The 13,064-nt window shown below is 53.9% G+C and overlaps 1 protein-coding gene across 1 annotated transcript in view; it reads left to right on the top strand.

The window, feature by feature from the left end:
- LOC311530251 (C-type lectin domain family 2 member D-like) overlaps positions 1-13,064 on the top strand; it is a gene marked incomplete at its 5' end in the record, with an annotated part of 45,474 nt that overhangs the window by 25,462 nt on the left and 6,948 nt on the right. The window contains one exon of the mRNA XM_084646715.1: positions 12,623-12,721. Within this exon, the coding sequence (XP_084502841.1) occupies positions 12,623-12,721 (99 nt within the window). The remainder of the gene's footprint in view (positions 1-12,622; positions 12,722-13,064) is intronic.

Genomic DNA, 13,064 nt, shown 5'->3' with positions numbered 1-13,064 from the left:
GGACATGAGGCTCGAGTAGATTGCCCAGAGCCAGCCTCCAAGTCCTGGCGGTACAATGGCGTCTAGTGCCCCAAAGGGCGGGGAAGAGAGCTGCTGTGGCCAAGGCAGTTCATTCCCCAGGAGGCTTTCAGGGTCCCAGGGCTCATGGAAGCCCCTTTTTTAAAAGGTCGCAGATGCTGAGGGACCAAAGCCTCCAGTGGCTCTTTCGGGAAGGCAATTTATGGCAGGGGCCAGGATGGGCTGGAAATGGATCTCTAATGTGTGTGAGCAGGCCCACTCTGCGGTGCAGGGCACAGAGACGACAGGGGACTCTGTCTTGCTTCCAGCAGAGAGATCTCCTGCACCTCAGCGGCTAGAGGAGTGTGCGTGTGTTGTTGAGGGGAGGAGGGGGTTGGAGCTGACAGACCAAAGGTCTCTTCCCCGCAGCTTAGTGATTTCTCTCCTCGCTGGGAATGGCCTCTGCAGCTCCTTGGTTTCTTCAAGGGGAATCCAACCTGCAGCCTGACAAGAACAAGGAGACTCCTGGCCCAGTCCCAGTGTGGGACCTTTGGCACCAGCGTGTCCCACTGGTTGCTGGATGAGGAACTGTGAGCTGGAAATAAGGAGCAGGCTCTTTTCCTGTCTTCAGGAGGCCTCCACTGCAGGGAACCCAGCCAGCTACACTCCCTGAGCTGTGTCATGCCCTGGCACAGTGCCCTTACCTCCCCCACTCTGGCTGTATTCTTGTAGCCTAAGAGCCTTCTGTCCTGGTGCCAGTCATAGCACCAGAGATCCTCCACGTCATGTATGGTCAGACCTGGAAGAGAGAGAGAGAGAGAGAGCGACTTTTCTCCTCATTCTGGTTGCAGTTTCTGTGTCCTTCCAATCCCATTGGTGGCTGCACAGTGGAATGGAGAAGAACAGAGGCAGAGAGAGACTTGTCCTCCGGCTGGGGTCAGTCTGAGAGAAATGGTCTAGGGTCCCATTATCAACATATGGTCACTCTCAGTCCCCTATTGGGTTCCGTGTCCCAGCTGGGTTCCTTACACTTCTGTTGGAGCAGCAGTTGGTAGAGCCGGTAAGTCCCCTCCCTGGCCTGCCGGCTGATGTCCTTGTCTGGATCGCTGACAAATAGAGCCAGCTGGGCCACATGGCGACCCATCTGAGGGAACTCGGCTGAGATCTAATGGAAGGGAGAGCAGAGGGGACTCCATCAGCATTTTCCTCTCAGCTCCCTGTCTGCCCTGGGCCAGAGGGCTCCTTCCCCTTAGCCCCTCTACAGGAGATGCTGGGGGAGAGGAGCTTGAGATCGAACCTTCATTTGCTCTGCTGCCAAGGGAGCCCGGGATGCCAAGCAGGGGCTGGAGCATGGTCCCCTTAAAGGCCCAGGGTCAACACTGAACCAGGACAAGAAGAACTTGACTCAAGCTAGCTCAGTCCTGCTCTGACTCTGCCTCCCCATGAAGAACCCTCCTAAGCCACAGCCCCGGCAGCAGCAGCAGATCCTGCAGCCCGCTGGAGCCAGCCCGCCTCCGCCTGGAGCCAGCAAGCTGGGCTCGGAGCTCACTTACGTCAAACTCAGGGAGAGTGACTGTGTATCTCAGCAGGGCTGTGCTGCTCCTGATGGCCCTGGCTCGCTCCTGCGACACCCTGGACACGACCCAGAGGTTGACATGCTGTGGGGAAAGGAGGCAGGTCAGACTCAGTGGCCAGCTGCTCCTGCTTTACAAATGAGCCCCCCACGCCTCCAGCCCCAGGGGCCTGAGACATTCTGCGCAGGGGGAAATAGCTGAGTCCTTGATGGCAGAGCTTTAGAAGGGGATTCTTTCCCCCAGGATGCAGCTTGTACCCTTCAGGTCACAACTTCTCCGCATCTCTCTAGATTGGGACAATCTAGGGGCTGGTCCCATCCTCCCAGAATTCCTGATTCCTGAACAGTTCACCAGAAAGAAGACTGAACCCTCGGCCCTTCCCTGCTATGCAAATCCTTGGGGGGAAGTAGGGAGTGACTGAGAGCACAATCCCCCCAGGAATTTCAGAGCAGATCAGAGGGAAGGGCTGATTCCCTGGGGCCCTCCTGTTTCTCTAGGAAGGAGCATGTGCCTCTTCTCTGAGAAGTAGCTCCCTAATCTCATGGGCTCTGTGTGTTGGAGGGGAGGGGGAAGGGTGGATTTTCAGACTCTCTCTCCCCAAGACAGCCAGGAGCCCTGTGCTTAGTGCTCAGCAGAACCAGGCAGAGCTCTGGCTTGGAGTCCCAGCTCCTTCCTCTGTTCCTCAAGAAGGAAGGACCTGACACTACATTGCACTGACCCACCAACCAAGGACGGCCCACTGGGGACCCAGCTAGGAGGACAGAGTAGAAAATGGATCTTCCAGTCTCTCCTTACCAGTCCCCCAAAGAGTTACGGTGAAATGGGGCTCACCTCCAAGATGAAGTGGAGCCTGTCTGTGTCTGGGGACTCTGCCAGCAGGTTCCCCAGCATGGCATCCAGGACCTCTGCGATGACTTTCTGCAGAGTCTGCAAAGCATGGGTCAGAGTTAGGGAACCTGGGCCTACACCTGCCACAGGATGGGAAGAGGGGTCTCTGGGAAGCACTGGGGAGACTCCCAAACACATCTCCTGGCCTCTCTCCTTCACATCCCACTGCAGGCAATTTGCAAGAATTGATGACCCCTGGACCTTTAATCCATGAGCTTAGCAGGTCTCTGCAGAGGGCCTTGTAGGCAGAAGAGTATGAAACAGCCAAGTTGCTATGGATGGAACCTGGGCTTCTGGGCCAAACACGGCTTAAGAAAGAAAGAAAGAAAGAAAGAAAGAAAGAAAGAAAGAAAGAAAGAAAGAAAGAAAGAAAGAAAGAAAGAAAGAAAAATCCCCCAGGGAGGGGTAATCTCTTCCCTGCTGGAGGGAAGGATCCAAGCCTGCAGCTTGTTCCATCTCCACTACCCCACCCCTAAATCTGGAGCTCCAGCGAATCAAGGGAGTAGGGACCAAGGACTACTCTGGAAGAGGAGGAGGATGGAGGAGGAGGTACCTGGATGCCGGTGGAGTCCTTCTCCGTGCCTAGGGTGAAGACGGAGTGAAGGGCAGCTCGCAAGAGGTGGGTCTCTAGGGCTGGCTCCAGGGCAGGTTTCATGGTGCTGGCAAGAGAGAGGAGCTGGTATTAGACTGTGCAGTACTGGGTGGGACTGTCGCCAAGACAGACACCAAGCCACAGGGATAGAGGCACAGTCTGGCGAGAATGGAAACTGAGGCACTTCGCTAGGGAATGACAAGGCCAAGGTGTCCCAGACAGACAGTGGCAGGACAGGAATAGCTGCTGTTCCCTGGAGCCTGCTGCCCCTCCTGTATCGGAGCCCGGGAATGAGCCCCTCCCCAAGGCCCCTGTCATGTTATGGGAGTGAAAAGAAGAGCCCTGCCAGGAGAGAGTGACCCTCACCACCCCACCATCTCTGCCAGAGGCGCCACTCTTGGGAGGTGACTTGGGAGGGACAGTGATGGTGACTCCCAGCCTTGGGCCTGAGCAGCACTGGGGTGAGGGGAGCCGGCAGGGTTGGGGGGTGGGGCTGTCTCAGTACCAGAGGTAGCCCACTGCAGCCAGGGAGTGGGCGAGGACGGCGCTGGGTGACGAGTCATCGGGAAGCTCCTCGATGAGCTCCTGTGAGACGTGAAAGAGACAAAGGAGCGTGTGAGATTCACGCCCGACTGACGCCTCCCAGTGAGGAGATGACACAGCCAGTGCCCCACATGGCCAGCAGGATCCCCCACCACCTCCCGCTCCTCCAATTCCTTCCTGCCCATCCGACTTGTCCCCCTTCTCGGATTCCTGCCCAGCTCACTCCCAATCCCCTTCTCTCCTCCTCCCTGTCAAAACTGCCCCCATTCAGCCCCATCCCGACGACTGAGCTGGGACCATGAGATTCCTTGTCCCCCACTCTCAGCTGCCCCCCAGCCCCACAATTCTCCCCCTCCCTCCAGCTGCCGTATGGCGTGTCTCACTCACCACGATCCTCTTCACCACAGCCGCCTTGCAGCAGCGCGGCTCCAGCGTGTCCTCCCCTCTCTCCCGTGCAGCCAGACATGCGGGGTAGATGGCCTGAAGGAACAGGAGCTGCTGCCCCTCATCCTGTACCCACCGGGAGTGGGGTATAGCGAGAGAGAACCTGTTAATGAGGGACCTTCCTGCCCCACCCACACCAGCTCCAGGGCTCAGGCCTCAATGGGGGATTGTGGGGACCCACCTATTGTCCAAATCCCCCACCACTCCTACACAAGCAGGATCAGGAACTGGGACAGTGCCTGTCGGGGGAGATGACTTTGGCTGTTGTGGGACACCCCCATCTTGGGGGTCCCACATCATGGATGTAAAAGGGTCCCATTGGGGGTGGTGGATCAGGAGGCACAAGACCCTCGGCAGGGGGTGGGGATCCTGGGAAGGGGCAGGGCAATCTTGGTTCCAGCCCAGTGGGGAACATTTGTACCTTATCTCTGCACTGGAGCTGCTCTCGGATGACCTTGAGAGCAGCTTCATCTTTGGCCACGTCCACCCCTTCCTCCTGCTCCGAATCCAGGGGGGTCCCTGCACCAGGGAGGGAAGGACAGGGGCGTGGTGGGCAGAGCAGGATTCAAGACCCCCCTTCCCACCTCAGGCACCCAGGGCAGATGGGGCCCCAAACCTCCCTCTCAGGGATGCCTTCAGCCCCCAACAGCTGCAGAAGCCCAGAGAAGAACCCCCCCTCCACTGGCCAGGACTCCAGGGGAGGTGCCGATTCCCCCGGCCCTGGAGCAGCAAGGACCAAAGTGGCAGCAGCTCTTCATGCCCCCACCCCCAGGTCCCCGTGCGGAAGGGGCAGCTGTGTGATGGCTGCTGCTGTCCGTGGGGTTCGCGGGGCTCAGGCCAGACACCTGGGCTGGGACCCCCCCCCCCCGTATCCCTGGGAGAGCATCTGGGCCCAGGGTGTTCACATCCCATCCTCAGCCCTCCCGGAGCCCAGCCCGGCTCCTCACCTGGAACAAAGCAGTGGCCTCCATCGGCCTGGCTGCTGCCAGATGCCCAGGTGCTGCCGCTGTCCCAGGCTGAGCTGCCGGTGCTGGGACAGGGACCTTCCCCCTCCTGGCCTGCAGGGGCTGGAAGGTCCTCAGAGACCGGGCAGGGCGATGCCTTCTGATGGGAACGAGGTCTGGGCTCCTGGGGCCGCTGCTGCCCACACAACAAGCCCCAGAGCCACCCTGCCCGGCGCCCCTCCTGGGCTGGGTCCTGTCTGCGAAACCGCAGCCTGGGCCAGCTCCATTGGGGCCTGGTCGGAGCCTCTCCCAGCTCGGCGCCTGCGCCGGGAGCCGGGGTCCTTTTCCAGAAGGCCGGGCACTTCCGCCGTCTGGCCTGGATGGGACCTGCTTCCCCGCCAGCAGGGACGCAGGGGTTGCTCTGCCCCTTGGGAAGACGGCAGCTGCTTCCCTCAGGCTCTGGGGCCACCTGCAGAGCCTTCCTCCGCAACATCCGCAGGAGCCTGGCCATCCTGGAACCGAGCGGGGAGCAGGGGTGAGACTGGGCTCAAGGCAGCCTTTCACTCCTGGGCCTTTTCCGTCCCTCCTCCTCCCTCCTCCAACCACAGCCGCCCCCTCTGCCCGCACAGGAGTGCAGGGAATGCCATCTACACACACGGGCAGGAGTTCATTGCATGATCCGCTCCCAACGTTCCCCCTCGTAATCCCTGCTGCTGCAATAGCCAGGAAGTCTCATCCTTTTCCAGCAATGAGGTCAGTCCCAAAGACCATCGGTTACTCTGGAGAAGCAGTCCCCTCCTGTCGTCCCAGGCCACTCTCCCACCCAGGCTAGAGAAGGAACAGAAGCCAGGAGTCCGGACTTCTCCTGGGAAATCATTCCTCACATCAAAGTCACAAAGGCCCTCGGCACAGGAAGCACAGAGCCCTCCTCATTCCCCATTGATTTCCAGGCTCAGCAGCTCACAGGGTCTGGCTCACCTCAGAGACTCTCAGCCTGGGGAAGGGTTGGGAGGGAAGGGCTGGGAGGGGAAGGGCTGGGAAGCCCCATTGCTGGAACCTTTCCAAACACACTGGAGACGGCTCTGGAGAAGCCCCTGCCTGGCCTAAGAGTGAGGGGCTCTTGGGGGCTGTTTGCAAATGAAATCCCCCTTTGGAGATAGTCTCTCCCCCAGACAGAGAGGGGAAGACACCGAGGAACCCGAATGCCACTCACGTGCTCTCAGTGATGGTACAATGGATGGCGGATGTTCAGGGTCAGCAGACGTCCCTCACCCTCCTCCTCACTCTCCAAGCCCAAGGCAGGCTGGAGAGGGTGGTGACCTCAGGAGTTACCCTGCCCAGCCAGCAGGCAGGGTGATGACACGAGGGCGATCGACTGGCTGTGAAAACAAGAGTCTGTCTGATTGCCAAGGGACGGAGAAACTCAGCCAGCAGCAGGGGGTGCAGAACACGGCCCTAGGGCGGAGGTGACAGCGCCTCCGGGATCCTGACATCCCAGCACTTTACTCACCTTCCTGGAGCCTCCCAAACCCACTGGGCTGTAGCCATGGGACCCCAACCCTACTGACGGCAAACGGGCCTCAGCTGCGACCACAGGGTCACACCGAGTGTCAGAGCCATGGATGGACCCCTTCACTCACCACTGCCGCACACTCCCTCCCACAGCTGGCAATTGCAACCAGGCCCTAATGTCTGGTCCCCCTGCCTTTGAGAGAGAGTGTCACTCCTGTTTCCATTGCTGCCTCTTGATCTGTGGGACTTTGGGCAAGTTGCTCCCCCTCTCTATGGCTCTCTGGGACTCACATTCCTGAATGGGCTTTATAGAAGACAATGGTTAAAGTTTGGCCCCAACTAGTTCTTGTTTCTCGAGACTATCCATTTTAGCAAAGTTTAGAGTTCTTGACATTCAACACCTGGAAACATCCCTTTCTCCTTCGCAGATGGCCTTAACATCCCTTATCTCACCCAGGCTTCCTGCTGCCTGGAGTTAGAGAATTGACCCTGTTCCCATTGGACCTACCCAAGGTGTCACACAGCGAAGCGGTGACGGAGCCAGAAAGAGAAGACAACTGTCCTGATTCCTGTTCTAACTAACAGACAACAACCCCCCAGAGGCAGGGATAAGGCCCAGGAAATAAGGGGTGAACATTTTCATGGAAACCTTTTTCTGTCAGAAAATCCATTCAAACGAAACCACTTTGTTTCTTGAAATCATAACAAGTAGGATGAAAATTCTTTGCAAAAATATCTGTTTGCAAAACAAGAGCATCTCCTGTCCGTCACAGTGCATTCAACTGTCTCGTCATACACAAAGGGGAGACACTATGCTCTAGAAAATTGGATGAGATGCTTCACTCTGAGCTAAGTAGTTGCTGCTTTTCACAATTTCAAAACAATAAAATACAAATCAAATTGAATATTAGGTTATAATCTGATATGGCTCAGTGTGATAGGACACCCCCTAGTCTGCACTGCTCCGAGTGACACTGTTCAGTGGATCCCCAGCATCCACCCATGGTGACGTAAGTGGGAGAGGATTGTTATTCATTCTTGACAGAAGGAGAAACGAAGGCTGAGAAAGGAGCAGGGACTTGTCTTAGCTGATGCAGCCAGTCAGTAGCAGAATTGCTCTCAAATGAGCTACAGACCAACAATTGTTCATAGTAATTATTCAGCAATTATTTCAGAAGAACTGGAATGTTCGAGAGGATCATGAACTGCTCCGAGACAATGAATGGAGAGCAGCATCCACATTGGTCAAACGTGTAACTGATTGCGACTTATTTGCTTGGTCATAAAAGAGAACAACAAAGACCAGAGTTTCCTCCCTGTCAATAGCCCCCTCCTCAGCCAATCAAGGTTGAGACTTTGAGGGGTGGGAGGCTAAGGGTTCTCATTAAATAGCCCAAAGAATGGCCCCGGTCACCACCGAGGGGATCACTCTCGGAGCACTAGTCCAGTCTCACCTCTCTGTGAGGGCCTCCCACAACCCCCCCGGACCCCGCTCCACACACAGAGCTCCTGGTGGTGGGAGGAGAGCAGAGGAAAAGGACAAAGGAAGCAAGAAGAGAAAGGTAGGAGGGACAGAGGAAAAGGGAAAACAAAAAGGAGAAACCCCAATGTCCCCAGTAATTCTAAGGGACAAAATCCTAGGTCGGAAATAAATTACTGCCCCCACAATCTAATGTTTTCCTTTCCTAAAAATCAGCCAGCACCTGATGGATCAGACTGAACAGGTTCCAAACCTCTCCGAGGCTCTTACCTTCTATACAGGGACGTCTGTTTTCGAGCAAATCCACTAAAAGAAAAGGAGAAAACTCCAAAGAGGGTCCTCCTTGCGCTCACGTACGTGCAAGTGAATGCTCTCTCAGTCCTCCAGGAGAGACCTCGAGAAGGAGACGTGCTGAAGCAAAGCCACAGGGATCTCCGAGCTTGCCCCTGTCCTGCACCCCTGTCCTGCCTGGCTGATGTCAAGTTCTCTCTGTGAGGTCATCGCCTCCCCACCACCTTTGTCCAATAGGCTGAGGTCCTGCCAAAGGCTCTTGTGATGTCACTGCCACACCCACCACTCCCCTGCAGTGCTGATGTCCTGCCCCTGTCCAGCGACATTGGATGTTTCAGCCGCTTCCCCTGGATCACCCCACTCAATGTCACTTTCTTGTGGGGTGACACCGACTACATAGTAGAACACAGAAGTTCTTCCCCAGGCCGCAATTAGGTTTTCACAAGTTAGTTGACTTTATGGCCAGAAGGAACCATTCGAGCATTTAATCTGATCCCCTGCGTATCCTAAGGCCTCCTGTATGTCAGAAGAGCTGGGCTTTTCTTTTACTCAAACATTTTCCAGAAAGGCATCTAGTCTTTATTCGAAGAGATCAAGAGATGGAGAAGCCATCATTTCTCTTGGTACTTTGTGCCAATGACAAACCACCTGTTAGGATATAGATATTCAGGCCTGTCTGTAAAGGCCTATACTCTAAGAATTTAGGTGTATTCTTATCACTTGGCTAGTGATAGAGGTATAAAAGAAAGAATCAAAATCACTGTCTGCTGGTGTAAGGGCCTTCTCTTACTGTGACAGTCTGAGGCCCTGTTCTTAGGCTAAGGCCTTTGGCTAAGCAGCAGAGGCAGCCATAAGCTGGGAAGCGAACGGTCACATCCTCACATTCCAAACTAGTCACATTGAAATAAGGTGCTATTGGGCTGTTAGGCAGTATCAGGACAGGATTGTATTCCTATCACCTCCAGAGAAAGGGAAGTGCCTAGAAAATGTGAAAGGAAACTTAGTTTGATAGCATCCTGTCTGGCAAGAACTCACTTATCAATAGCTGGGATGTGAAATCCTCACTTCTGTATTGTTTTGTCATTATAGTTCCCACTTTGCTGTTGTTTGTCTGTATAATCTCTGTCTGGTTCTGTGATTGTTCCTGTCTGCTGTATAATTAATTTTGCTAGGTGTAAACTAATTGAGGTGGTGGGATATAATTGGTTACATAATCATGTTACAATATGTTAGGATTGGTTAGTTAAATTTCAGGAAAATGATTGGTTAAGGTATAGCTAAGCAGAACTCAAGTTTTACTATATAATCTGTAGTCAATGGGGGGTGGGGGTGTGGGTGGGGGTGGGCATGTGGGTGTGTGAGATGGGAACAGGGAATGGGGGTAAGAAAGGGGGGTGGGGGTGTGGGTGGGGGTGGGCATGTGGGTGTGTGAGATGGGAACAGGGAATGGGGGTAAGAAAATTGGAATCATGTTTTGCTAAAGGGGGAGATGGGAACAGGGAATGGGGGTAAGAAAATTGGAATCATGTTTTGCTAAAGGGGGAAATGGGAACAGGGAATGGGAGTAAGGAAGTTGGAATCATGCTTGGCTAAGGGCAGGAATCGGAACAGGGACATAGGTGTAAGGCTCTGTGGTGTCAGAGCTGGGAAGGAGGATACTAAGGAAGGAAACTGGAATCATGCTTGCTGGAAGTTCACCCCAATAAACATCGAATTGTTTGCCCCTTTGGACTTCGGGTATTGTTGCTCTCTGTTCATGTGAGAAGGACCAGGGAAGTAAGTGGGTGAAGGAATAAGCCCCCTAACACCACCCTCTTACAAATCTGGGTCTTATTGTCATTATCCTTTTTCTGATTTCTGCTTCCATCCATGGGGTTTTGGCATGCCTTTCTCTGAGACATAAAAGAGCCCTTTTTTACTCAACATTTTCTCTCCATGAAGTCAAGCAACTCACTTCTCATTCTTCTCTTGTATATACTAAGCAGATTGAGCTTTTTCAATGTCTCATAATAGGGCATCATCCCCATCACTCAGTTATGAATCTTTTCTGCACCCTCTCCAATTGTTTTAACATAATATTCAAAATGTGGACACAAGAACTGGATTCAACATTCCAACATCAGTCTCACCAATGCTCTTTCACTTCCCTTTCCATCCTCACTACTCTATCCAGCCAAGAATGGCTTTAACCTTTTTTAACACAGTTTCACATTGACAGCTCATGTTGAACAGCTTGTCCACTATGACCCCAAAATCCTTTTCAGGGTCACTGCTTTCCAGCGGATTGTCCCCAATTCTGTAGGGTGCCGCCTGACTCCTTTGTTACTGGAGGTATGGGGTTGCATTTGGCTTTATTAAAACCTAATTCTTTAGTAAGTATTTTAGAAGAACTAGCCCATTAGAGAGAGAATCGTGAATTACTCCAAGACAATGAATGGAGAAAAGCGGCAAGAGCAATCAAATACATGTTTGGTTACGCCCTATTTCCTTGGTCTTAAAAGAGGGTCACAAGGACCTGAGCCTCCTCCCTCACAATAGCCCCAAACTCCCCCAATCAGCATTGAGACTCTGAGAAGCAGAAAGCTGAGAGTTCTCACCAGATGTCCCGGGTCACCACCGGAGGGAGTCACTCTTAGAGCACTATTCCAGCCACATGTCTTTGGGAGGGCCTCCCGCAATGAGAGTTGGAGTGCAACCCCCCCTCCCCCCCTCCGTCCCCAACTCCACACGCACAGACAGGTCCTGGTGGTGAAAGGAAAGCAGGGGAAAAGGACAAAGATGCAAGAGAAGACGAGAAAGGAGGGAGAGACAGGAAAAGGGAAAACAAAAAGGAGAAACCCCAATGTCCCCAGTAATTCTAAGGGACAAAGTCTTAGGTCGGAAATAAAATGCTGCCCCCGCAATCTAGTGTTTTCCATTCCTAAAAATCAGCCGACACCTGATGGATCAGACTGAACAGGTTCCAAACCTCTCCGAGGCTCTTACCTTCTATACAGGGACGTCTGTTTTCGAGCAAAACCACTAAAAGAAAAGGAGAAAACTCCGAAGAGGGTCCTCCTTGCGCTCACGAATGTGAAAGTGAATGCTCTCTCAGTCCTCTAGGAGAGACCTCGAGAAGGAGACGTGCTGAAGCAAAGCCACAGGGATCTCCGAGGTGGCCCCTGTCCTGCACCCCTGTCCTGCCTGGCTGATGTCAAGATCTCTCTGTGAGGTCATCGCCTCCCTACCACCTTTGTCCAATAGGCTGAGGTCCTGCCAAAGGCCCTTGTGATGTCACTGCCACACCCACCCCTCCCCTGCAGTGCTGATGTCCTGCCCCTGTCCAGCCACATTGGATGTTTGAGCTGCTTCCCCTGGATCACCCCTCTCAATGAGCGTTCATTGTGGGCTCAAGCCGAACACAGTAAAACATCAGAGGCTTCTCCCCATGCTAGGCTCATTTTTCATCAATTAGCAGACTTTATGGACAGAAGAGACCATTAGAGCGTGTCATCTGACCCCCTGCATATCACATGCTTTCTGTAGAGCATAGGAGCTAATTTTTGACTACACACGTTCCAGAAAGGCATCTAGTCTTCATTAGAAGACATCAAGAGGTGGGGAATTCCCACCACTTCCCTTTCTAGTTTCTTCCTTTGGTGATTCGTCCTCACTGTTGAATATGTGTGCCCTCTTTCTAATACGAATTGGTCTCTTTTGAGTTTCCAGCCACTGGGTCTTGTTATGCTTTTCTCTGATAGATTAATGAGCCCTTTAATACCCAATATTTTCTCTCCATGAAGTCACTTCAACACTTCTATGATGTCACCACCCAATCTTTTTTATAATCTAAACAGGCTGAGCTCTTTCAATAGCTCACTAGCATCTGCCAGGAAGGGAGTCCCCACAGAGGGACACCATAATCTCCCAGGGAGGGAAAAGGCTCTCACTGCCATTTCTTAACCTCATGGGGTGTTCTCCTGCTCTGACAACCCCACCCCTTTTTCAGTATCTCCAGGTGCCTGAGGGAGCAGGAACCAGAGGCCATCCTGCAGCTGGGACAGAGATGGAGGTTGATGACCTACCTGCCCGTGGTGACCATGGTGCAGGACAGCCCTCAGGACATGCGAATGCAGCTCCAGATCTGGGAGCAGCTTCCCTTTGCTGGCATGAGACCTTGCAGGTTGCGGTGGGTGAGACAGGCACTAACTTTTGGAAACCCTCAGTGGGATCAGAGGGTAATGGTTTGTAGAAAGTGGTGTTGGAGAGCTTTACAAAAACTAGACAAGAACGGTGCATGTTCCAGGGCAGCTCCAGCCCCGGTGCTGTCAGTGAGACGTGTCCTCCCAGCCCTGCCTGACGGGTCTTTCTGTTTCAGACCCTCCTTGGAACTGCAAGAAAAGTCCAACCTGTAGAGTTGTGGTTGCAGTGATAGTTGTATGGTCTGCGTTGATTGCTGCCATCATTGCTCTGGCAGGTGAGTTCCCAGCTTCCGCCCCGCTCCCTTCCCCTCCATCTACGATCTCCGCGCATCCCATTCTCCCGTGACCTGCCACACTCACTCTCTCCTCCCGGCCTGTCCGGCTTCTGCCCCTGGGGCAGAGGATTCCTGGGGGATCTTCCTCCCAGACCCCTGCACCTGGGCACTCTCTGTGTCAGGACGATCTGACTGACATTAGCCCCCCCAGCCCATCTCTGAGCACTTTGGACCCAAGTCACCTTTGCCACGCGCCATGAAGCAGTCCCTGACCAGGGTGTCCAGTGGGACAGGATGCAGTGCAACCCTGAGCCCTTTGCCTTCCCTGTGTTACTCTGAGGTT

The sequence above is a fragment of the Lepidochelys olivacea genome (assembly GCF_965140295.1).
Source record: "Lepidochelys olivacea isolate rLepOli2 genome assembly, chromosome: 14".
Taxonomy (NCBI): Eukaryota; Metazoa; Chordata; order Testudines; family Cheloniidae; genus Lepidochelys; species Lepidochelys olivacea.
Note: the sequence above shows the minus strand (reverse complement) of the source record. Positions and strands in the feature narration are given on the sequence as shown.